This window comes from Symphalangus syndactylus, chromosome 12 (genome assembly GCF_028878055.3).
Source record: "Symphalangus syndactylus isolate Jambi chromosome 12, NHGRI_mSymSyn1-v2.1_pri, whole genome shotgun sequence".
NCBI lineage: Eukaryota > Metazoa > Chordata > Mammalia > Primates > Hylobatidae > Symphalangus > Symphalangus syndactylus.
The window spans coordinates 63,971,674-63,997,568 of NC_072441.2; the positions used below are offsets into that span (position 1 = coordinate 63,971,674).

The following is a 25,895-nucleotide window of genomic DNA, read 5'->3' on the forward strand; positions in this document are numbered from 1 at the left end:
CTAATGTTCTGATGTGGGCATTTAATGCTATGAATTTTCCTCTTAACGCTACTTTAGCTGTGTCCCAGAGATTCTGGTATGTTGTTATCTTTGTTCTCATTATTTTCAAAGAAGTTCTTTTTTTTTTTTTTTTTTTGAGACGGAGTCTCACTCTTTCGCCAAGGCTGGAGTGCAGTGGCGCGATCTTGGCTCACTGCAGGCTCCACCCCCTGGGATTCACACCATTCTCCTGCCTCAGCCTCCCGCGTAGCTGGGACTACAGGTGCCCACCACCTCGCCCAGCTAATTTTTTGTATTTTTAGTAGAGATGGGGTTTCACCGTGTTAGCCAGGATGGTCTCGATCTCCTGACCTCGTGATCCACCCGCCTCAGCCTCCCAAAGTGCTGGGATTACAGGTGTGAGCCACTGCGCCCGGCTCAAAGAACTTCTTGACTTCTGCCTTAATTTCATGATTTGCCCAAAAGTCACTCAGAGGCATATAGTTTAATTTCCATGTAATTACATAGTTTTGAGTGATTTTCGTAGTCTTGACTTCTATTTTTATTGTGCTGTGGTTTAAGAGTGTGTTTGGTATGATTCTGGTTCTTTTACATTTGTTGAGGATTATTTTATGTCCAATTATGTGGTCGATTTTAGAGTATGTGCCAGGTGGCAATGAAAAGAATGTATATTCTGTTGTTTTTAGATAGAGAGTTCTGTAAAGGTCTATCAGATCCATTGGGTCCAATGTTGAGTTTAGGTCCTGAATATCTTTGTTAATTTTCTTCCTCAATGATCTGTCTAACACTGTCAGTGGAGTGTTGAAGTCTCTCAATATTATTGTGTAGGAGTCTATGTCTTTTTGCAGGTTGCTAAGAACTTGCTTTATGAATCCGTGTGCTTCTGTATTGGGTGCATATATATTTAGGAAAGTTAGGCCTTCTTGTTGAATTGAACCATTTACCATTATGTAATGCCCTTCTTTGTCTTTTTTTATCTTTGTTAGTTTGAAATCTGTTTTGTTGGAAATTAAAAGGCAACTCCTCCTTTTTTCTGTTTTCCATTTACTTGATGGATTTTCCTACTTCACTTTATTTTCAGCCTATGAGCGTCATTACTTGTGAGATACGTCTCTTGAAGACAGCACACCATTAGGTCTTGCTTTTTTATCCAGCTTGCCACTCTGTGCCTTTTAAGTGGGGCATTCAGCCCAGTTACATTCAAGGTTCATATTAGTATGTGTGGATTTGATCCTATCATTGTGCTGTTGGCTGGTTATTATGTTGGCTTGTTTGTTTAGTTGCTTTACAATTACACTGGTCTGTGTGCTTAAGTGTGTTTTTGTGTTAGCTAGTAGTGGTCTTTCTTTTCTATATTTAGTGCTCCTCTCAAGATCTCTTGTAAGGCAGGCCTGGTAATGAATTCCCTCAACATTTACTTATCTGAAAAGGATCTTATTTCTCCTTCACTTAGGAGGCTTAATTTGGCTGGATATGAAATTCTTGGTTGAATACTGTTTTTCTTTAAAAATGTTGAATATAGGCCTCCAATTTCTTCCAGCTTGCAGGGTTTCAGCAGAGAGGTCCCCTGTTAGCCTCATGGGGTTCCCTTTGTAGGTGACCTGACCTTTCTCTCTAGCTGCTTTTAACATTCTTTCTTTCATTTGGACCTTGGAAAATCTGATGATTGTATGTCTTGGGGATGATCTTCTTGTGTAGAATCTTGCAGGAGTTCTCTGTATTTCCTGAATTTGACTGTTGGCCTCTCTAGCATGGTTGGGGAAGTTTTCATGGATGATATACTGATATATGTTTTCCAAGTTGTTTGCTTTCTTCCCCTCCCTTTCAGGGATGCCAATGATTCATAAATTTGGCCTTTTCACATAAACCCATATATATACGTGTATATATATACACACATATATATATATACACGTGTGTGTGTATATATATATATATATATATATACACACATATATATATTTTTTTTTTTTGAGATGGAGTTTTGCTCTTGTTGCCCAGGCTGGAGTGCAGTGGGGCACAATCTCAGTTCACTGCAGCCTCCAACTCCCAGGTTCAAGTGATTCTCCTGCCTCAGCCTCCTGAGTAGCTGGGACTACAGGCACGCAATACCATGCCTGGCTAATTTTGTATTTTTAGTAGAGACAGGGTTTCACCATGTAGGCCAGGCTGGTCTTGAACTCCTGGCCTCAGATGATCTGCCTGCCTCAGCCTCCCAAAGTGCTGAGATCACAGGCATGAGCCACCACACCCAGTCATAATCCCATATTTCTCAGAAGTTTTGTTCATTCCTTTTCATTTTTTTCTTTATTTTTGTCTGACTGTCTTATTTCAGAGAACCAGTATTCAAGTTCTGAGATTCTTTCCTCAGCTTGGTTTATTCTGGTGTCAATACTTGTGATTGCATTGTGAAATTCTTGTATTGTGTTTTTCAGCTCTGTCAGATCCTTTAGGTTCTTTTTTATACCAGCTATTTTGTCCTTCAGCTCCTGTATTGCTTTATTGTGATTTTTATTTTTCCTGGATTAGGTTTTGCTATCCTCCTGAATCTCGATAATCTTTGTTCCTATCCATATTCTGAATTCTATTTCTGTTATTCCAGCCAGTTCAGCCTAGTTAAAAACTCTTGTTGGAGAGCTGGTATGGTCATTTGGAGGACAAACCACAGTCTGGCCTTTTGAGTTACTAGAGTTCTTGCATTTGTTCTTTCTCATCTCTGTCTGTGGATGTTCATTTAACTGCAGTGTAGACTGAGTACAATCACTAGACTTCTTTTCTGGATGTTTTCACCAGGCTGAGGCTTCGTGCAGGGCCTTTATTTGAAGCTGACTTCTTGTCTCTGGTTTCAGAGGGAGGTTTGTTAGTGAGGTATTTTTGGTGTTGAAGCTTTGGGGTGTGATCCAGCAAGTGGCACTTGGGCTTATTGGTCAGTCGGTAGACTCTTGCTCGGTTATGCAGCTTCCTATGTTTCTGCACAGTTGCAGCATTTTCTTTTTCAATGCTCTGAAATTGCAGAGTTCCTCTCCCGCTTCAGTGCTGGCTGTAGATTGTGACTTGGCACTCCTGATCTGCCCACTGCAGCTCTGGGGTGATCTCAGTGCTTATGTTTCTTCCCCACCATGGAGGCAGCAGAGGAAGAGATCTTAGCAGTGGTTGTGGCCAAGGGTTACTTGCTTGTCTCCTGGGGGCTCCACCCCAAAGAGATGCAGTTCAGCAATCACTCAGTGCAATCAACCCAGGATGGAGGGCCTGTGCTGTGGGCCCAAGCCAGGGGTTCCTCGTCTGGTGATGAGCAGTTGTGGGGACCCATGGGAGATGAACTGGCCTCTTCTCCTCTCCTTCATTTCTGAAAAATATCTTTACTGGGAATAATATTCTTGACTGGCAGTTTTTTCTATTCACTTTGAAAACTCAAAGCACTTTGAAAATATCAAACCCATTCTCTCCTGCCCTATAAGGTTTCTGCTGAGAAATCTGCTACTAATCTAATAGTTGAATAGACATTCCTTTGTGTGTGACTTGATACTTTTCTCTTGCTGCTTTCAAAATTCTTTCTTTGTCTTTTACTTTTGACAATTTGAATACAATGTGCCTCAGGACCTGTTTGGGTGGAATCAATTTAGCATTCTTTGAGCTTCCTGAACCTGGATGTCTGTCTCTTTCCCTAGACTTGGGAAGTTTTTTGATATTATTTCATTTAAATATGTTTCTCTCACATTTTCTCTTCACTTCTGCAATGCCCATAGTATGGACTTAATGATGTCCATAAATCCTGTAATCTTTCTTCATTCTAATTCTTTCTTCTTCTTTTTTTTAATCTGCCTGTGTTATTTCAAAGGACATGTCTTTTAAGTTCAGAAATTGTTTCTTCTACTTAGTCTAGTCTGTTTTTGAATCTCAATTAATTGTATATTTATTTATTTCATTCATTGAATTATTCAGCTCTAGGAGTTGTTTGGTTCTTTTTTATGATATCTATCCCTTTGTTAAATTTCTTATCCAAATCATGAACTGTTTTCCTTATTTCATTGAATTGTCTACCTGCATTCTTTGTAGCTCACTAGGATTCCTTAATATTATTATTTTAAATTCTTTTTGGGGGGTGGCGTTCCATATATTTCCTTGTGATTGTGGTCTGTTACTGGAGAATATTTTTTTGGTGTATGGTGGCGACATGTTTTCTTGCTTTGTCATGTTGATGTGTCCCTACATTGATTTCTACACATCTGATAGGAAAGTCATCTCTTCAAATGTTATGCAGTAGGTTTCATAAAGAAAGACTTATTTATATGAATGGGTCTTGGGATGTCAGTTCAGGGAGGGTGCATTGGTCTTGTTCTAGGTGGAGTAGTAGTGTGTTCTCCATGTAGTGACCAGCTATAAACCACAATGATGGCATTTGAGAGTTTCTCAGTGGCTTAGGCTAAGAGAATTGGTGGCAATGATGATTTAGTTTTGTCAGAGTGGGTTCACTAAGCTGTTTTTCAGATCAGGGGCATGTGTATGCATAGGGTGGGTTGGCCAACTTGGAGTCTGGCTCACCAGGATTTGAGCCACACGGCTGTTATTCTGGCTAGTAGAATGGGCATGTGGTTACTTGGAGGTGTGCCTGCCTAGGCAATCTGTGGGGCTGTTATGCAGTTGTTTGGATTTTTGGTTGGCCTGAGGATGTGTCTTCTGGAGACAACCCACAGCAGTTTCTCAGGTCTGGGACCCAGCTCTATGACTGCTTCGTTGCCCTAAGGCCATGTTTGTCATATGTAGCCCATCAGGCTATTTCTCAGGCCTGGATTGTGGTCATATGGCTTCTTGGCTGGTCTAGTTATGAGTCTGCAGTGGGAGGCCTATAAAGCTATTTCTGTGGCTTGGGACACAGACCCACAGCTACTTGGCTGGACTGGGGGCATTTCTGCAAACAGTAGACCACCGGAATGTTTCAGAGGCCTGAGACGTAGGCACAGGACTGCTCAACTGGCCTAGGAGTATCTTTGCTTGAGGTGATCTGTGGGGCTGGTTCTCAGGTCTGGCATGTAGGTTCAAGGTTTATTTGGCTGGTCTGGAGGTATGCACAGGACTTTTCTGAGACACAGACACAGGGCTGCTCAGCTGGTCTGGAGGGGTGGCCTGTGGGACTGCTTCTTGGGCCTGGGACAATGGTGCATAGCTGCTTGGCTGATCTAGGGATGTGTCTGCAGGAGGTAACCCACAGGACAGTTTCTGAGGCCCAGAACATGAGCAAACAGCTGCTCAGCTGGCCTGGGGGCTTGCCCTCCAGGGGCGACCTGTGAATTTCTCAGTCCTGGGGCATAGATACATATTTGCTCCACCAGCCCAGAGGCGTTTGTACAAGGTGCCACCTGTGGAGCTGTTTCTCAAGCTCTAATTGTGGGCACAGGGGCAGTGGACAGGTCAAGGGCCTGTCTGCAGTGAGTAGGGCATCTCAGGGCTGTTTTTCAGGCCCTGGATGCAGGCCCATAGCCACTCCACTGGCCTGGGAGCATGTCAGCTGCTCAGAGGCTTGAGAGTCTCTCCTGTTGGGGGAGTGTGAACAGCAGTTTGGCTGGCCTGAAGGCAAGTTCACCCTGGATGGAACTTTCAGGCTATTCCCCTGGCTGGAGGTGAAAGCAGTGGGAATTGTTTTCCCTGCTGTGCAGGACCAGCATCACAGCCTATCCTAGATCAGGCTCCACACTGCTGGGGTTGCAACTTTCAACCACCAGTGGAAGCTTGTGGAATAAAGATGGAGCTGCAGTGCTGGAAAGATGCAGTGGCTATTGGCCCCCAGAGAAGGAAGCACTCCAGAAGTACCTCAGGTCTCAAGATGGCTCCATGCTGCAGCAGCTTGGCTCATAGAGGGGTGAGGTGTATATCCTTGTGCTCCTAATCTGGGGCAATGCAGCTGTGTGATTTCCCAGCATATCTCCAAACTGGGCTCAGGGCTCATGAGGACTGTGGTATTCTCCTGTTGTAAGGACTGTAGGTGTTTGTGGTGACTGGTGGGAATCTTCTGCTTACCTTTTCCCCACAATGGGAAGTCCCTCCTGACTCCCAGCAGATTTGATTCAGGTGGGGAAGGAGAGGCTGCAGAGGAAGGGTGCCTCCATTCTGCCCTCCTGGACTTCCCATGACCACAGATGCATCTTTACTCCCCCACTGTACTATAGCACTCTCTGTCTGATACTCTGGTCAAATCTTAGCTGTTTATTCATTGCCTTGGTAACTTCTTCTTTTGGGGAGTGTGAGAAACAAATGTCAGGCATCTGCAATCAGCCCTCTTGCTGATGTTCAGAACCTCACAAGCTGAAGTAGGCAATTCCGAGCTGGAAGGCCTGGTCTGTCATTCTCATTGCATATGCAGTCCATCGTTGATCAAAATGTCTTTATGTGGTAAGTGACTGTATTGGTATAGATTTGATGCTTTTTACTTTCATTAATAGTTTAGGTAGTATTAATATTTGTAGGTAATCACAGTGTTTTTTGAAAACAGTGTTTACATTATCAGTGATATAAAGCATATTTCACAAAGTACCTTGAAAATATGGTAATCCTTTCTTGCATCGGTAAACTGGTTTGCTTCAGACTAATTCTCCAGCTGAGAACAGGTAGAAAAGGCTGGACTAAATAACTAGAATATATATGTTTGACGATATCAAAGATATACCAAGAAAGAAAGAACATGCAAAGCCAAAATCTCAGAGAGAAAAGTGGCGACAGTTTAGGAAGCGCAGAGCTCCAATCATTTACTAGAGCTGAGGCAAATCTGGGCTTAGAGCACCACCTAGAGCTCAAAAGGAGGCAGCGACCTAGCAGTAAAGAATCTAATAGTAAATATATCCAATAAAAACCAAAACAAGCCAGACGGAGAAGGCATACTTCAATGCCAAGACACAGATGTACATTCACAAGAAACAGAAGCAGACAGGGAACCATCACCTCCCCAAATGGACAAAGCAAGGAACCAGTAACTGACCCTACTGAGATAGGATATGTGAGTTCTCTGACCAGAAATTCAAAATAGCAGTTTTAAGGGAACTCAGTGATCTCTAAGATAACACAGAAAAGCAATTCAGAAACTTATCAGAGAAATTTTAAAGAAATTTAAATGACAATTTTTAAAAATTTTAAAAATGGAACTGAGAAAATAATTTTCTGAACTGAAAGATTCATTAGAGGCTCTCAACAGCAGAATGGATCAATGAAAGGAAAGAATCAGTGAGCTCAAAGATGGATTATTTGAAAATAAACAGATGCCATGCAAGGTGGCTCATGCCTGTTAATCCCAGCACTTTGGAAGGCTGAGGTTGGCAGATCACTTGAGCTCAGGAGTTTGAGACCAGCCTGGCCAACATGGCAAAACTCTGTCTCTACCAAAAATACAAAAATTAGCTGGGCGTGGTGGTGTGCACCTGTAATCCCAACTACTTGGGAGGCTGAGGCAGAAAAATCACTTGAACATGGGAGGAGGAGGTTGCAGTGAGCTGAGATTGGGCCGTTGCACTCCAGCCTGGGTGACAGAGTGAGTCTCTGTCTCAAAAAAAAAGAAAGAAAGAAAGAAAGAAAAGAAAAGAAACAGAGAAGAAAAAGAAAAAAAAAGAATAAAAAACATAGAAAATTTCCTACAAGATATACAAAATTACCTCAAAAGACCCAATCTAAGAATTATTGGTGTTCAAGGGGGAGTCGAGCAGGAGCAAGGGATGGAATCTCATTCAAAGAAATAATAACAGAAAACTTTCCAAAACTTGAGAACGATATAAACATCTATGTACAGTAAGGTCTGACAACATTAAACAGATATGACTCAAATAAGACTACCCCAAGGAATAAACTCTCAAAGGTCAAGGAGAAAGAGAAGATCCTAAAAGCGGCAAGAGGAAAGAAGCAAACAACATATAAGGATCCCCAATTCATCCAGCAACAGATTCCTCAATGGAAACTATACAGGCTAGGAGTAAGTGTAATGACATTTTCAAAGTGCTGAAAGAAAAAAACTGCCAGCTAAGAATACCGTATCCAGCCGGGCGCGGTGGCTCACGCTTGTAATCCCAGCACTTTGGGAGGCCGAGGCTGGCGGATCACGAGGTCAGGAGATCGAGACCACGGTGAAACCCCGTCTCTACTAAAAAATACAAAAAATTAGCCGGGCGTGGTGGCAGGCGTCTGTAGTCCCAGCTACTCGGAGAGGCTGAGGCAGGAGAATGGCGTGAACCCGGGAGGCGGAGCTTGCAGTGAGCCGAGATTGCGCCACTGCACTCCAGCCTGGGCGACAGAGCGAGACTCCGTCTCAAAAAAAAAAAAAAAAAAAGGAATACCGTATCCAGGTGGCCATGTCTAAGTTCTGTACATGAGTGGAAATGATGTGTCCAACTTTCAGGCCTTGCCTTCTTGGTCCCTTTCTCTTTCCACAAACTGAGACCTAGTAAGAGCATCAGCCTTGGAGCCAAAAGTGGAACCCTTTGTTGAGATATCCCTTGTTGAGATAAATTCTTAGTGTGAGAAGGCCAGCTAGGGGTTTGTGCCCAGGAGACCTGTGGGATGAACTTCCTACAGCTTTGCGCTGCTGAACGGCCACTGTGATTTGGCATCTCCTTTAGCTGAGTTACAGAGTTTTCAGGGCTGGTTAGGTAATCCTGCCTCCTCCCTTTGCCTCTGCCTGTTTTCAGGTATATTTCTCCCCCCAGGCACTGTGATGCTTCCTGTGGGTTAAGGCCGGGGCATATCTTCTGCAAGGAAACCCAAGATAGTGGGAAAACTGGTTGTCCATCTCAATATCACTTTTTCCAATGCAGAAACTGAGCTGGAGGAAAATTTTCCACATGCTTGTTCTGGGCAGAATGGCAGGAGGGGTGCCACAGATGTGGAATTCCAATTCTCTTACCATCTGCTTGGAATTTTTTCACTTCTCATGGCCCTGGCAACTGTTTTCATATTTGAATTCTGGGATATTGTTGGTGATAATCCCAGTGCTGTATATTTGGTTTTGGTTTTCTAGAGGAGGCAAAGAGTAAAGCCAGTTTGCTTCTATGCTGCTATTTTGGAACTGGAAGTCCATTCATTCTTGTTTTTCAGCTTTTCTAATCTGCTGTTAAACCCATACGTTGAATTATTATTTTCAGCAATAATACTTTTTATTTCTACAATTTTATTCGATTCATTTATTGTTTCTAAATTCTTCATCTTGTCATTTAATTTCTTAAATATGGTAATCAGCTTTATCCTCTGTGTTGAATTGATTATTATTTAATTCAGTAATTCTAAAATGAGACAAATCTATTTAAAACATTATACCAAAAATTGAATCTACTTATCCTCATTAAATTAGACCATTGCAACAGAGCAAGTAATCCCCTGGAATAATAATAATTCTTATATGTCCTCAGAGACAGCCAAGTGAGAAAAGCCATTAACTGTCTCATAAAGCTATAACAGTCTCCATAAACATCTGGCATCCTCTTGATACTATAAAATGTGCATGATGGAAACTACTGAATTCTTAAGGTCTTCATCAAAACTGGCTACACTATAAAACTTTGTCTAAGTATTCCCTGGTACTAGCAGACACCTGCATGAGTTCCTTCGTGCATGGTCATCATTCAAAAACTGGCATTTTGGCATTTCTTAGAGCTACCTGAAATTCTGCATTAGCCTCTTATCATTACACTGATGGTTATACAGGAGATACACATGACACATAGACAGTCTGTCTTTGACTATACAATGTTCGGTCTGGCTTTACTGAAAAGTTGATAAATTTTGCATCAATCAGGATGTAGATGGGCCCAGTTAAGTTATGTTGATCACATTGGTAATATGAACAGAGATTGATGGGAAATTTCTCTTTCCTTGGGTATACTGGGATCTTTATTGACTTTGTTTTTAGAGTCTGATCTTTTTCTTTTAGCCTCTTACCTAAGAAGTCAAGCATTTGCTTTATGTTATTTCCTTGCTTTCTTTGGCTTCCCTATGTTCACCTTGCAGTCCTGTTGCTTTCTCCAAAATCTCAAACCAAGTATGGTTATTTTAAAGTCCATGTTTGATGGCTCCGATATCTGGATTTTTCTGTGGGTCTGTTTCTACTCTCTTTTATTATAAGCTCTTGTTTTATATCAAATGCCAAACATTTTGCATGAAAAAGATTGTAAAAATTAGTTGAGTCTCTGGATGATATCTTCAGAAAATACTTTTGTTTATTACATGCAATAAGGATAGAAGTAGATCACTTTAATGCAACTGGGAACTGAACTGGTGCAAAGCTGAACTTCAGGGTTTTTTGACAGCTGGTCTATTTCTTGTTTACCCTTATTCCTAGGGTTTATCTCTTTGAAGTTCCGACTTAAACTTCAAACTGTGTTTTCCAGTCTCCCCTTCTCCATGGCCAACCTAAATCTTGTTTCTAAGTTCTCAGAGGCTGTCTAACCAAAGTTCTGCTCAAATCTTCTGCTTCTCAGCCAGCTTTTTATTTAGCAAGCGTTGCAATGGAACAGCAGCACCAAGGTTGAACTCACCACTTTGGGCTTCTCTTCTCTCTGAGATTTTGGCTCTGAATGTTTTTTCTTTCTGGGTATATCTTTGATATCTTCAAACATATATATTTTACTTATTCAATTCACCTGTTCTCAGCTGGAGAATTAGTCTGAAGCAAACCAGTCTACCAAAGTAAGAATGGCTTACCACATTTTCAAGACACTTTGCGAAATATGTTTCATGTCACAAATAATGTAAACATTATTTTCAAAAAGCACATTAATACCTACAAACGTTAATATTACCTAAATTATTAATGAAAGTAAAAATCATCAAATCCATACCAATACAGTCATACACCGCATGAAGACATTTTGATCAATGATGAAGTGTATATACAATGGTGGCTCCCTAAAATTACAATGGAGCAGCCCTATATAGGTGTACCATTTTTAATTTTAAACCATAGTTTTACTGTTCCTTTTCTATGTTTAGGTAAGTTTAGATAGACAAATACTTGATATCATGTTACAATTGTCTACAGTATTCAATACGGTAATGTGCTGTACTGGTTTGTAGCCTAGGAGTAACAGGCCATACTATAAGCCTAGTTGTGTAGTAGGCTATACCATCTAGGTCTGTGTTAAGTATAGTCTATGACGTTCGCACAACAAAGTCGCCTAATGACACACTTCTTAGAAAACATCCTCATCACTAAGTAATGGGTGATTGCATTTCTTTACATTTTATTTATTATCAGTATTATTGCAACTGTATTTTAAGTAGACAAAATGCTTGGCGTAAATTATACAATAATTTTCAGACCCTGTCTTTATTCCATTTAAGCTTAGCTCATCATAACAACCTTCTATATTACTGGGCTTTCTGCATTATTTCCTATAAATGTCTTCACAATGTTAATATATATGACTACTATTAATTATTTTTGTAGAGTCCAACAGGACATATTTGAATGTCATGTGGGACATGGGACAATTCACTGTATGCCTGGGCAATGCAGTGTAGGATGTCTAGCCTCCCTAGCCTGTTGACCAGGAACAACACCCCAACAATTTTTAACAAGCAAAAATTCTTCCACAAATTTCCAAAACACCCTCTGGGAGTCACTGTCACCCTTTTAGGAAAGTCTACCTTAGATCTATAAAAATCATCCCTGAAGGCCGTGCTAACGCGGAGTATGTGTGGATTCCAGGGTCAACAGCTGTAAAGGGTCAAAGTATGGACCAGTCACCCTGGGTGTTCTGTTACCTCTAACACCTGGACAACTCCTAAAGCCATCCTAAAAATCTAGTGAAAACAAGCTAGTATTAATAACCACGGCAAAGGCAAAAAAGACAAAACACACTCTGATCTTTTTTTCTTCAGTTATTATTTTCAGTGATAATAACCTGTTGTATGTCACCCACCAAGTACCACGTTCTGAACTGTTTTAATCCTGTCATCTTGATCCTCTCAATAACCCTATATAGAGGAATTTTTATTCCCAATTTAGAGATGAGAAAACTGGGGCTTAGAAATTTGACTGCCCCAACTTGTGAAAAAAAAAACTATTAGTCTTCTCTGATTCCGTGGCATTCTACCCGGTCCACGCAAGGCCTCCGGTTCTTTTAAAACCTCGCGCCCCCTCCCCCGGCCCCCCGGGATAGAATGGGCAACCTGATTGGAGGGGCTTGAGGAAAAGGAAAAATGGTCTAACAGCCTAATATGGAACTAGCTGTCAGCTCAACTCTGCCCCCTACTCCTCTGCTGGGGTGTTACCCAGGGAGTCCACCCCGGTACGCTGCAGCGGCTGCCTTTCTACTTTCACTTTACTTGCTGGTGGCCTGGACTTCGGGACGTTCAGAACCCCACTGTCCTTCCCTCTACAGCAGCGCATTCCTCTTGGCCCAGCTTCCAAAGCTATTTGCCGCCCCGTCAACCCTGCAGCCCCTACAGCCGCGAATCCAGGAAACCCTCTACCGGCAGCCCAGCTACTGAGTTTACAATCCCCTGGGCTTTGGGCTCCAAGGTGCGGGTTCCTGCCCCAGTAATGGCTCGGTGGACGCCGCAACTTGCCGCGCAGGCGCGCTCGGGCCCTCTCCCCATCCCCGCTCTCCGCAGCTGGGAATCACGGGACTAGCCTTCGTTTCCTTGGCAACGCAGTACACAAGTGCTAGCCCTAGCAGCTCGCGATGTGCTACAGCAAAGCAGGTGAGGAGGGCTGCCAGAAGCCTAGAATAGAGGGCCGGTAGGGGGAAGGGTGGGGAATTTGGGAAAGACGAAGTGGGAGGAAGTGCATTTCGCCCCCCTCCATGGAGTTTGGCGAGGTTTTGTAAGCTCACGGTTGGGCCCTGTCCTCTGCTCAGTCTCCCCGACCTTCCCCTCCCGGAACGCGCTCACGTAGACCCAGGTGCCGTCCCTCACGTGGAGCCTCTCCTCTTTATTTTAGACGCTGCGGATAACTACCCTTTTGGAACATGTCAACAGAGGAAACTTTTTCCTCACTTCCATCTCCCAAATTTGCTTGGGAACAAGTTTGTCCCTCTTAGGGGATCACCCCACAGAGGGCCTGGGTGTTACTTATCAGATGTGAGTATTTACCTCCCCTTAGATGCGCCTCCGTTCCCCGGCTATTGACGGATAGCCAAGTTTCCAAGTTTCGTAAAAGAAAAAATTATATGGGACTTGAGATCTTCAGAGTCCCAGCATAAGAAAGCGCTCTGTTCTTCTGCAAGCAGCTGTTTCAGCCAATGCCAGAGATTAAAGGATTATTGCTCCCCGCCTTGCACCTCCATTAAACGCAAGCCCTAGCTTCATATAATCCCTACTCCGTCCTCACTTCCAAAGGCCTCTGAGCCAATACCAGTTACCCTCCCATTCCTCCAAACCTCAGGCTGACAGTTGCATTAGAGTAAGTTCAGCTCTGTGGGGCTCCGAAGACTGATTCATTCGAATATATGGCAATGTCCTATAGTCTACGTATCCAGCCACACCCCTCTACAAAGTTACCTGTATTACTTGTGTAATTCTATGGTCTTGACCTCAAAGGAGTCAAGACAAGAAAGAATAATCCCTTGCAGAGAAGGTTCAGATGGGAACATGCTAAGCTCACTCCATTTCGATGGCCCTGATGTTCTCTGACTATGCGTTGTTTTTTTGTTTGTTTGTTTGTTTGTTTGTTTTTTAATGTACCACTCAAAGGGATATGGCTTGGCATACGACTTATCTAAGATCCCAACCAGTATAAAAGGATATACTTTGGGAGCCAGAACAGCTGTGAGGTTTAAGCCAATACAGAAGGTAATGTGCTGGGATTTTAGTGTTATCCACATTCTTGCACGCATTTGCACAGGAGTGCAAAGGGCAGAGAGCAAGAGGGGGGTGATCTAAAAGAATATGCCCTGAAATTAAAGAAAAGTAGGCATTTAAGCAAAAGCTGTTAAGAAGCCTATCTGAGGCCGGGCGCGGTGGCTCAAGCCTGTAATCCCAGCACTTTGGGAGGCCGAGGCGGGCGTATCACGAGGTCAGGAGATCGAGACCATCCTGGCTAACACGGTGAAACCCCGTGTCTACTAAAAATACAAAAAATTAGCCGGGCGTGTTGGCGGGCACCTGTAGTCCCAGCTACTCGGGAGGCTGAGGCAGGAGAATGGCGTGAACCCGGGAGGCGGAGCTAGCAGTGAGCCGAGATCGCGCCACTGCACTCCAGCCTGGGGGACAGAGAAAGACTTCGTCTCAAAAAAAAAATAAAAATAAAAAAAATAAAAAGCCTATCTGAAAAGCTTGGGCATTAACATTGCAAATATGGGTGTGAGTGTACTGGGGAGAGTGGAAAACAATTTAGTGAAGAAATGGTCCCAACACAGGGCTTTAAGTGTTGAGATGCCTGAGGTTAAACATTTGAAGCTTGTGTTTATATACATTATATTATCTTGTCAGTTAAAAAACAAATTCCAATTTTTCCACCCTTTTGTACGATTGGGTTTCAAGTGTAAAGTTCAGTAGGGGATCCTAATCTCTTATTGGACATTTTCCTGACTCTTGAGCTTTAGGAGCAGAGATACTGTCTCTAAAAATCTCTGAGTGAGATGTTAAGGGTAGTGGCTGTGATAAGTTGCCTTGGTTCTCTACCCATCCTATATTTATTTCTACAACTTATACAGTATGTATCACTAGGTAGCTGAACCACACCCATATGTCGGTTTTCTACCTACCGAAGACTTATTTCTGTAGCTTGAGGTGGCTGAACCATAGCTGATTTATGAACAGAAAGAGGATGATTCTGTTTTTTCTACCTGGAAGGCTTTATGTGTATATATATATATATATATCACTCTGTAACATAATGATCTTTTTCTTGGAAACAGGAAACAACACCTCATGCAGGCATGTACCAGAAAGTAAGTCCTCAGCAGGAAAAACACAAACAAAATTTTGCTCCATTTAATGTCTTGGTGCCTCGATTTAAGAACTACCCAAAGGACACTTACTATCCCAGGTATGTCTCCTCTCTTTTGGTGCACTTCAACAAAAAAGCAATAGGAGGAAAAGAAGTACGTAATAAGAAAAGAAGCACATAAAGAAGGAATGACATCCAAACCATCCCAGTTAAATAAGGAACCATTCAGAGATTTAATTAATTGTCTCATAGATTTCTGGCATTGTAGAATGTAGAATCATAGTTACTCATTCAATGAATTTTTACTAATATGCCAGGCAGTTTTGTAGGTTTGATAGATTTTGCAGTAAATCCATCACACAAGGCTCCTGATTTCTTGGGGCTTACATTCTAGAGTCCAGACAGAGCACAAGCAAATACGCAAGAAAATATCGATAGTAATAGAGTGACCATATAATTTGTTAGTCAAACCATGACACTTCTGAGAGTAAAAGGGGGCCTATTAATAATTCTACCAAGACAATAGCCATAAGGTAGGGACTGTCATGGACAAACCAGGAAGTAGGTTGTCCAGGCTACAAAGAAGGTACAACAGGATGACAATATGATAGGGAGTGATGGCCTGGAGTCTACTTTAGAAAGGGTTGAAGAAATGGCAGTTAACCTGAGATGTAAATGACAAGACTGAGCCAGCCCTGTGAAGATCTGGGGACCAAGCATTCCTAGCAGAAGGAACAGCAAGTGCAAAGGCTATAAATTGGGAAGGAATTTGACGTGAACAAAAAGGCATGCTAGCATGGCTAGAGTGTAGTGAGCAAGTAGGAAATGAGACAGAAATCGAGGGCATGCTGGAGCACATAGGCCTTGCAGGCCAACAGGCTTACTCTCAATGCTTTAGGAAGCTATTCAGAATGTATAGACTTGTAGGGCAAAAGATCAAGGACTTTCTCTTATTGATGAGAAATCCAAGGATCACAGAGTGAATGTAACTTTCTCAAGTTGCATTAAGGAAGTAGAAGCATTGAGTCTTGACCCCCATGTCCAGTCCGTTATTTCCTGACAGTAAAGAGTCTACACCAAAAGACAAAGTGTGATGAACAAAGACAATTTTTAAATGACCCCATTGTCAAGAAAATTTAACTGGCTATGCTTTGCTTTGCTTTGCCTACATTGCAGGTAGATTATCACTGCACTTTTATCACCAACTTTAAATAGTGGGCAGTACTAATTCATCACTGCTTTAGATCTCTTTCATCACCCACCGCTTCTAGGACCTTCTCGTCTCTCAGCTATAGATACTGAGGTACAGAAATATCTTTTAATCTGGAGTCGATCTGTGCTCTAACTGGATGTCAAGATTGTCAAGTTAGATGTTTAACGCTAACATCTAACTTGAAATACATTAACAGGTAAAGGAATCCCATGCTTAATTAAAAAGCTAATCAATCTGTTGCCTTTTTCCAAGAGGTTAGGCCTAGTTCAGGGACGGCTCTGGTACTGACGGAGTTTGTGTATGGTCACTAACTCATTAGACACGATGCTTGTATTTTTATTTCTAGCCCTGGTGCATACAACCCAGAGAAGAAGCCACCACCAAAAATTGCCTGGCCAATGAAATTTGGATCTCCAGACTGGGCTCAGGTTCCATGTCTACAGAAAAGAACCCTAAAAGCTGAGGTAATAAGATTGGACTTCTGTAGAAGACTCTTATTCAATCTAGTACTTTCATAGGTATCAGGGACTCTTTTTTTTTTTTTTTTTTTTTTGAGACGGAGTCTTTCTCTGTCCCCCAGGCTGGAGTGCGGTGGCGCGATCTCGGCTCACCGCAACCTCCACCTCCTGGGTTCACGCCATTCTCCTGCCTCAGCCTCCCGAGTAGCTGGGACCACAGGCGCCCGCCAGCACGCCCGGCTAATTTTTTTGTATTTTTTTAGTAGAGACGGGGTTTCACCGTGTTAGCCAGGATGGTCTCGATCTCCTGACCTCGTGATCCACCCGCCTCGGCCTCCCAAAGTGCTGGGATTACAGGCTTGAGCCACCGCGCCCGGCCTGGTATCAGGGACTCTTAATTAGGGGTCTGTGAATGAACTTCAGGAAGTCCTTGATCCCAAAAAATTATATGCACAATTTTGTGTGTATATGAATTTGAGGAACTTTTTGGAGAATTACACTATTTCATTAGATTCTTAAAGGTATATATGACTAAACAAAAGTGACATTTTCTTATTTGATCCCTAAATAACTTTGGATTAAGTGATTTGTGCAGGTTTCACAACTGGAACCCGGATCTTGTGACTCCTAATACATTGCTCTTTCCAACATATCCCTTGAGTACTAGATCACTGAGGAGCCATAGAGAATTCAGCTAAGAGCATGGATTCTGGGGACAAACTGCCTGGATTCAAATACTAGCTGCAGTATTTACTTGTTGTGTAATCTTGTGCAAATCTTTTGACTTTTCAAAGCCTCAGTTTTTTAATCTGTAAAATGGGTATTACAATAGAATGAATCCGATAAGGTTATAAAGAAAATGTGGAAAATCATTTAACACAGTACCTGATAACATAGTAATTGTTCAATCTGTTAGCTATCATAATTCCAGAGGTGCTTTTTTTCTTTCCTAGTGGAAATTTTCATTAATTCTACAATTATTTATTAAATGCCAAATGTATTAACATTATTGCATTAGGGCCTATGGGTAACAACTCAAGAATTAAACATATAGTCCTTGACTTCAAGAAGCCCACCAACTGCTTGGGGATTTACTAAGTACTAATAATTCCTAGCATGGTATACACTATAGTAAGATGATAAAGGGTAGATGTACATACAAATTTTGGGAGAATCACTAAGGCTAGATTACTATGGAGTTGGGATTCACCTCCATAATGTACAGTTTTTTTTTTTTTTTTTGCATAACTGGGAAGACCAGAGGCAGAGGGTTCTCATTAGAATATTGATCTAGACAACATTCTTTCATTGCAGCTGTCCACAGACAAAGAGTTTAGAAAGCATCGGAACCGTGTGGCCTACCTAAGCCTGTATTATAATTAAGCAGCTGTGACTACCTTCACGTGCTCCTCTTATACACAGACTCTCCAGGACTGAGGACAGAGCTGCTCTTCTTCTTCTGCATTACTGTGGCCCTCTGGTCTGGCAGCCTGGAGCCCAGGGAGGGACAGGGGCTTATAGCTGCTGTATGAGAACATAAAGACTAGTGCACAGTGCTATCTCCATCTACTGACTTGTGGTGTACACATGTGTGTCTGGCTCTGTGGGTTCCTGTTGGGTGCTGAGTTGGGTGATTTCATTTTAGTGAAATATTTGTGGGCCCCTGCTCTCTAGTTCTAATTCCCAGGAGCCAATTTTATATATTCTACCACTAAGCCCTGGTCATAGGAGGCTGTTAGCCTATACAAATCAAGGGTTTGGATGGGATTTGGGCTTGCTAGATACAGAAAACACTTAAGGCAGATTAAAACATGTATTGGAGCTCTTCCAATTGTGTTCCTCAGTGTGGAGTGGGAAGGTCTTGATTTGGTTGACTTTCCCAGATTGACATAAAACTCAAAAACCAAAAAATTGCCCCTTTCCGATGACATCATCCATTTAGTCTGTGAGTCAACATATATACTGAGGTCCTACTATGTGTTGAGCAGAGCAGTAAGCACTGGGGATATGGCAGGAATCAAAATAAACTTATCTACTAAGTCCTTGGGCCTGGCCTGAAGTCAGAGGAGGACGCCCCAGGGCAGCTAGTGGATTGGGTCTGCCCTCCAATCTGAATGACCCCCTAGAACCTTACAAGTCATTCTGGGGTTAAAAAGGTCATAACATTTATAGCACCAGACTGACTTGTAAGCAGCTACATTTAAAGTACTTACCCAGACACTCAGGCCTGAGAGGTAGACCCCTTTCCTTCCAGAACTAGCTGAAATAAGTATAGTTTGTTCAGGATTGGCACTAAATATGATCTAATCTTTTAATAAGAGGGTCTTTTTGTACCCACTTAGGCTTCTTCGTAATTACCAGAACGGTGATAAGCCTGCATGTGTCTGGACACCAAAGATTGAGAAGTTCCCAGTGGCTGCAAGAGAGCCTACTGTAACCTTCATGGCCACCCCCTGATGAGCGTTAGCTGGGGAAAGGGCTAGCAAGAGGTGAAGCCTCCTGGCCATATGATGCTGGGGGTGCCTAATTCCTTAAAGGCCAAGGTCTTCTGAAATAATAATGGTGAAGGACAGAAAAATCTTTATGAGAAATCACATAGGATATATTAAGATAATGATAAAGATGCCACAGCAAGAACATACCTAATATATACACTTCTTTTAATCTGATGATTTAATGATTTCTGTTATCTTGTTAAGAAGTATTTATGACTTGAGATAAGTCAGGATTAACTCTTATCACCTCTCCTGCACACCTCCCTCCTTTTTCTCCTTTGTACCCACATGTGCAGATTTTTTCAGGGGTGATAATTTAGCATTTAATGTTTTTCTTTTTCTGCTTCAAGGTCTTAGGTCCCTTTGGAGGATATTGATGGGGGTGGGGGTGAGGATAGAACATCTTTTACACTGTTTGGTACATAGACGCTCAAAGCTTTTCCCAGGGAAGGGAACTCTCTAAAATAGTAATCTGATCTGATGAAAGATAAAATTTTAATATAGCTTCAATTAACCTTCAAGGTCCTTTAAAGTGCTACATTGTATATAGAAGTAATAAAGTACAAATGAACACGAAGACTAAAACATACTGTGCCATATTTATTTTACATCTAGACTTGGTTCGAGTAGTTTATAGTATTTTTAGGTCTTAATAGAGTTAAGCTTTATTATAATGCTGTTTTAGTGGGGTAAAGCTTCCAATGTGACAGATTTATATAATATGTAGACTACATGACATATTGGAGGATGTAGTTTGACATGCAGACAACAGAATCTGTGACACTAGGATTTTACGAGTACGTTTAAGGCCAGTTGCAACACTTACAGTTCTGCTCCAACCTTGGGCATACTTGAGGTGAAAGGTATTGCCTTCCACACACCAGTAGAATTTGTTATTATCTTCAGGATTACTATAAATGCCGTCTGCTTTACCACTACAGAAAGCTCCATCTCCCCTACTACCCCCATCACTGCAGCCTTCTCCATCACTTCCCCCATCACTGCCACCTTCTCCACCACTGCCACTGCCTCTGCCAATATTAGCACAGAAGCCTTCACTTCTGGGTGTCACAGGTCGGTTATACCAGCTGTTGACAGCTAGTGGAATACATTCTGAAAGAATAAAAACATTTCAAAGCATCATCATGACCTCTTTTAAACATAGAAACAAGCAGCTCTGGACATTCCCCTATATCAGTTCTGTTCTCAGAGAACTGGAGGGAAGCTGTAGCTGGGAAGAATGCTGCACGGGGACAGATGTCCAAAGCAGGGAGGAGGGAAACAAAGGCCTCTGGGGTCCTAGCAGGATGTTAAGCCTGGGCTTCCATTCCAGTTCCACTAGAGGGGAAATAAACCCAAACCTACAGTGATAGGAAAGGACTTTATGTTGAGATTCATTAATATTTGGGTTTTCATAGGGGAGGCTTATCTGTCAGTATTTCTGTCATATGTAATATATTTGGGTTTTTGTTACCTTGTTATGCTTTGTCTTTTTTTTTTTTTTGGAGACGGAGTCTCGCTCTGTCGCCCAGGCTGGAGTGCAGTGGCACAATCTCGGCTCACTGCAACCTCCGCCTCCCGGGTTCAGGCCATTCTCCTGCCTCAGCCTCCCGAGTAGCTGGGACTACAGGCACCCGCCACCATGCCCGGCTAATTTTTTGTATTTTTAGTAGAGATGGGGTTTCACTGTGTTAGCCAGGATGGTCTCGATCTCCTGACCTCGTGATCCACCCACCTCTGCCTCCCAAAGTGCTGGGATTACAGGCGTGAGCCACTGCGCCTGACCTATGCTTTGTCTTTTGTGCTCTGCGTTTGCTTGCTTTGTTTCAGCACTGTTTTTCCCTTCTTTCCTCTTCCACGATGATTCAGAAGTTAATATTTCATTTTCCTCTACCAGTAGAATGCTCTCAACCACTAAAATTTTCTGGCTCACTGTTTAATTTGAGCAAATAATTTTTTTTTGTTTTTTTGAGACAGAGTCTCACCCTGTCGCCCAGGCTGGAGTGCAGTGGCACGATCTTGGCTCACCGCAACCTCTGCCTCCTGAGTTCAAGCAATTCTCCTGCCTCAGTCTCCTGAGTAGCCAGGACTACAGGCACGCGCCACCACTCCCAGCTAATTTTTTGTGTTCTGTAGTAGAGATAGGGTTTCACCATATTGGCCAGGCCGGTCTCGAACTCCTGACCTCATGATCCACCTGCCTCAGCCTCCCAAAGTGTTGGGATTACAGGCATTAGCCACCATGCCCAGCCAAGCAAATCATTTTATAATCTCTCATAGGTTTTTAAAGTTCTAAAAATCAATAATTATATTAATTTCCTTAGAGACCTAAGGAACCTCTCAGATAGCATCTTCCACTTCTCTATCTCCACTTTTGGACCTGCCCCAAGGGATGCTTAATCCAAGGAACATACAAAGCCCATGAAGGGCAGGAGTTTCTTGCTTCATATGTTGAGACCCATCAGCCACCTGAGTGTTTGTCCCTGATCCTTTTTATGATGTCCCTCTAGCCATCCTCATCAAGACCCAGACAACAAAATTTATGCATCTAAATTAGGAAATGGTGCACTGCCATGAGTGAGAGAATTGATCTAGCTCAAAGATAAATGCCAGTATATACAGGCATACCTCAAAGATGTTGCAGGCTCAGTTCCAGGCCACCACAATAAAGTAAATGTTGCAATAAAATGAGTCACACAAGTTTTTTGGTTTCCTGGTGCATATAAAAGTTATGTTTACACTCTACTGTAGTCTATTTAGTGTGAAATAGCATTATGTCTAAAACAGTGTACATACCTTAATTTTAAAATATTTTATTGCCAAAAAATGTTAACAACTATCTACACCTTCAGTGAGCCATAATCTTTTTGCTGATGGAGCATCTTGCCTCAATGTTGATGGTTGCTGACTGATGGTGGTTGCTAAAGGTTGGGGTGGCTGTACCAATTTCTTAAGATAACAATAAAGTCTGCTACATCAAATTCAAATTGACTTCCTTTCATGAAAGATTTCTGTGTAGTCTGCAATGCTACTTGAAAATATTTCACCCACAATAGAACTTCTCTCAAAATTGGAGTCAATTCTCTCAAACTCTGCTGCTACTTTATCAACTAAGTTTATGTAATATTCTAAATCCTTTGTGGTCATTTCAACAATGTTCACAGCGTCTTCACCAAGAGTAGATTTTATCTCAAGAAACTACATTCTTTGCTCATCCATAAGAAGCAACTCATCATTTGTTCACGTTTTATCATGAAATTGCAGCAATTCAGTCCCATCTTCAGGCTCCACTTCTAATTCTAGTTCTCTTGCTATTTCCACCACATCTGCAGTGACTTCCTCTACTAAAGTCTTGAACACATCAAAGTCATCCATAAGGGTTGGAATCAACTACTTCTAAACTTCTGTTAATGTTGATATTTTGACATCTTCCCTTGAATCACACAGGTTGTTGATAGTATCTTAGAATGGTGAATTCTCTCCAGAAGGTTTTCCATTTACTTTTCCCAGATTAATCAGAGGAATCACTCTGTACAGCAGCTATAGCCTTATAAAATGTATTTCCTAAATGATAAGACTTGGAAGTCAAAATTACTATTGATCCATTTGCTGCAGAATGGATGTTGTGTTTAGCAGGCATAAAAACAACAATAATCTCTCTGTATATCTCCATCCAGGCCCTTTGGTAACTAGATGCATTGTCAATGGCCAGTAATATTTTAAAAGACATTTTTTCTGAGCAGTAGGTCTCAACAGTGGTCTAAAAATATTCAAGAAGCCATACTGTAAACAGATGTGCTGTGATCCATGCCTTATTGTTCCATTGATACACCACAGGCAGAGTAATTTGAACATTAATTATTAAGGGACCTAGGATTTTCAGAATGGTTAATGAGCATTGGCTTCAACTTAAAGTCACCAGCTGCATTAGCTCCTAACAAGAGAGTCAACCTGTCCTTTGAAGCTTTGAAGCCAGGCATTGACTTATCCTCTGTAGTTACAAAAGTCCTAGATGAGCATGTTCTTCCAACAGAAGGATGTCTTGTCTACCTTAGCTACCTAAATAACTAAATCTGTTATTTAGTGTAGCCTCCTTTACCAATGATCTTAACTACATCGCCTGGATAACTTGTTGCAGCTTCTATGTCAACACTTGCTGCTTTGCCTTACTCTTTCGTGTTGTAGAGGTGGCTTCTTTCTTTAAACCTCATGAACCAATCTCTGCTAGCTTCACACTTTTTTTCTTTAGCTTCATCACTCCTCTCAGTCTTCATAGAATTGAAAAGAGTTAGCACCTGGCTCTGGATTAGTCTTTGGCTTAAGGGAAAGTTATGGCTGGTTTGATCTTCTATCTAGACCACTAAAACTTTCTTCATATGGCAATAAGACTGTTTTACTTTTTTATCAGTCATGTGTTCACTAGACTAGCACTTTTAATTTCTTTCAAGAACTTTTTCCTCTGCATTCACAACATGGCTAACTGGTACAAAAGGCCTAGCTTTTGGCACATCTTGGCTTTCAACACGCCTTCCTCACTAAGCTTAGCTTTTGATTTAAAGTGAGAGATATGCAACTTTTCCTTTCACTTGAACACTTAGGATATTGTAGTGTTAGTTAATTGGCCTAATTTCAATTTTGTTCTGTCTTAGGGAATAGGGAGGCTCTGGGAGAGGAAGAGAGATAGGGAAACGGCCAGTCAGTGAAGCAGTCAGAACACATACATTTATTGGTTAAGTTCATTGTCTTACATGAGTGCTATTACTGGTGTCCCAAAACAATTAGAATGACAACATTCAAGATCACTAATCATAGATCACCATAGTAGAAATAATAGTAGTAAAAACATTTGAAATACTGTGAGAATTACCAAAATGTAACATAGAGACATAAAATGAGCACATGCTGTTGGAAAAACAGCCCTGATAGATTTTCTTATCACAGGGTTGCTGCAAACCTTCAATTTGTGAAAAATACAATATCTGCAAAGCACAATGAAGTGAAGTGCAATAAAACAAGACATGTCTGTATATTAAGCTGGTTTTCAGGATTTTCAGTTCCTGGCCTAAATTTTTCTGAGCAACAAGGCCTAGGTCTAGGGTATCTAGTGTATTCAAATTCTAGCTATCAAACTTAGCACTGGTCCCACAACTAAAAAACAGATTTCTAAGAGGGCACTTTCTGTAAGTGTATCCCTTTTTCTCAGCTGTGAGGGCCTAGAAGTTCCCTGGCTGTCTCCATGCACCCTGGTCTCTCTATCTTTGCTGTTCTTTGCAGCCTAACCTGCATCTTCTTCAGAACAGCATGTTGGACTTAGTCATGACACACCTGAGGACAGACTCAGGTGTGACTTCAGCTTGCTTATGAGCAGGTATTTCCTCTCATTGCAGAAGGACCTTGAGAAGTCACCCAAATCAATGGTCCAAACCATGGACCCAGCAAAATTGTTCCCCTTGAGAAAGACCACCTGTGGATAAAAAGTGTACTTGGACCAGAATCAGATGGCATCCATTCAACAAGCAGACAACTGAGTATGGGCTGACAGGTGACAATAGGGAGATAAATGCTTTTCTTCTATAAAAAGGTATGTGCTTTGTGGATTCAAGACATAATTGACAGACTCAGCTCTTTTCTTGTTTTCTTGTCCTATTTAATAAACTCTTGGGTAGTAAATATAAATAAAGCTATTATTTATTTAATTCTAGTATTAAATAGCATTAGGCTAAGCTATATTTTTACATTATTACTCAATTTTCACAATACTTCACAACTACTATATAGATTCTATTATTATTCTTTCATAGATTTTTGGAACTCACCCAGTCTCAGACTGAAGATTTAGAACAAGGTATAACTGATTCCAAAGCCTAAACTCTTAACCACTGCACTATAAGGCCCCTTCCTTCCTCCTTGTCAGCCACCTTTCTCCTGACCCACATTCTGTAATGAACAAACAGAGTGATATAGTGGAAAGAACCTAGACTGTGAGCCAGACCACATATTCAATTACTGCTTTTCTTTTCCAGCTATGTGACCTTGGACTAGTCTATGAGCATCTATGATCCTCAGCTTATATACCTGTAAAATGGAGAGGCTGTTTTTTACTACACTGGATTGTGTATAATCAAGTAAGATAATGGTTGTAAATTCTTGGTTTATAAGAGTAAAGCATTTAGGTAAAAATATAAAGGGATATTTTTATTATTGTCATTAAACGTGATGGTCTTCAACCAATCTTATAACGATATAATCTTAAAATCATCACATATACTAGTAGAGATTCACAATGGACAAACATTGGGAAACTTTAATCATATTGGAAAATTCTAGTATATTTTGGTATATTGTGCTATATGTTATATATTGTATTATTGAATATTATATTTAATTATATAATTTTCTCTGTCTTGGAGAAAAAGTGTCAGGCCTCTGAGCCCAAGCCAAGCCATCGCATCCCCTGTGACTTGCACAGATACACCCAGATGGCCTGAAGTAACTGAAGAATCACAAAAGAAGTGAATATGCCCTGCCCCACCTTAACTGATTTCCACCACAAAAGAAGTGAAAATGGCCGGTCCTTGCCTTAAGTGATGACATTACCTTGTGAAAGTCCTTTTACTAGCTCATCCTGGCTCAAAAAGCTCCCCCACTGAGCACCTTGTGACCCCCACTCTGCCCGCCGGAGAACAACTCCCCTTTGACTGTGATTTTCCTTTATCTAAACAAATCCTATAAAACGGCCCCACCCTTATCTCCCTTCGCTGACTCTCTTTTTGGACTCAGCCTGCCTGCACCCAGGTGAAATAAACAGCCATGTTGCTCACACAAAGCCTGTTTGGTGGTCTCTTCACACGGACGCGCGTGAAAGT

General features: G+C 41.7%; 1 protein-coding gene across 9 annotated transcripts in view; it reads left to right on the forward strand.

Moving 5' to 3' along the window:
• The window catches only part of CIMAP3 (ciliary microtubule associated protein 3), a 29,416-nt gene extending 3,561 nt beyond the window's left edge, over positions 1 to 25,855 (forward strand). The window contains exons 1-9 of one of the 9 annotated variants that reach the window (XR_010117387.1): positions 4,918 to 5,062; positions 12,354 to 12,675; positions 12,914 to 13,053; positions 13,666 to 13,764; positions 14,832 to 14,962; positions 16,423 to 16,540; positions 24,417 to 24,874; positions 25,053 to 25,154; positions 25,440 to 25,855. Coding sequence is in view for 4 of the 9 variants with exons in the window: in XM_063624634.1 (XP_063480704.1) it covers positions 12,657 to 12,675; positions 12,914 to 13,053; positions 13,666 to 13,764; positions 14,832 to 14,962; positions 16,423 to 16,540; positions 17,849 to 17,917 (576 nt within the window). In the remaining 5 variants the exon portion in view is untranslated. Of the gene's footprint in view, positions 1 to 4,874; positions 5,063 to 12,224; positions 12,676 to 12,913; positions 13,054 to 13,665; positions 13,765 to 14,831; positions 14,963 to 16,422; positions 16,541 to 17,848; positions 19,615 to 24,416; positions 24,875 to 25,052; positions 25,155 to 25,439 lie in introns of those variants that run through there. The other 8 variants (XR_010117385.1, XR_010117388.1, XR_010117386.1 and 5 more) reach the window with 8 other exon arrangements.
• The last annotated feature ends 40 nt before the right edge of the window (positions 25,856 to 25,895 follow it).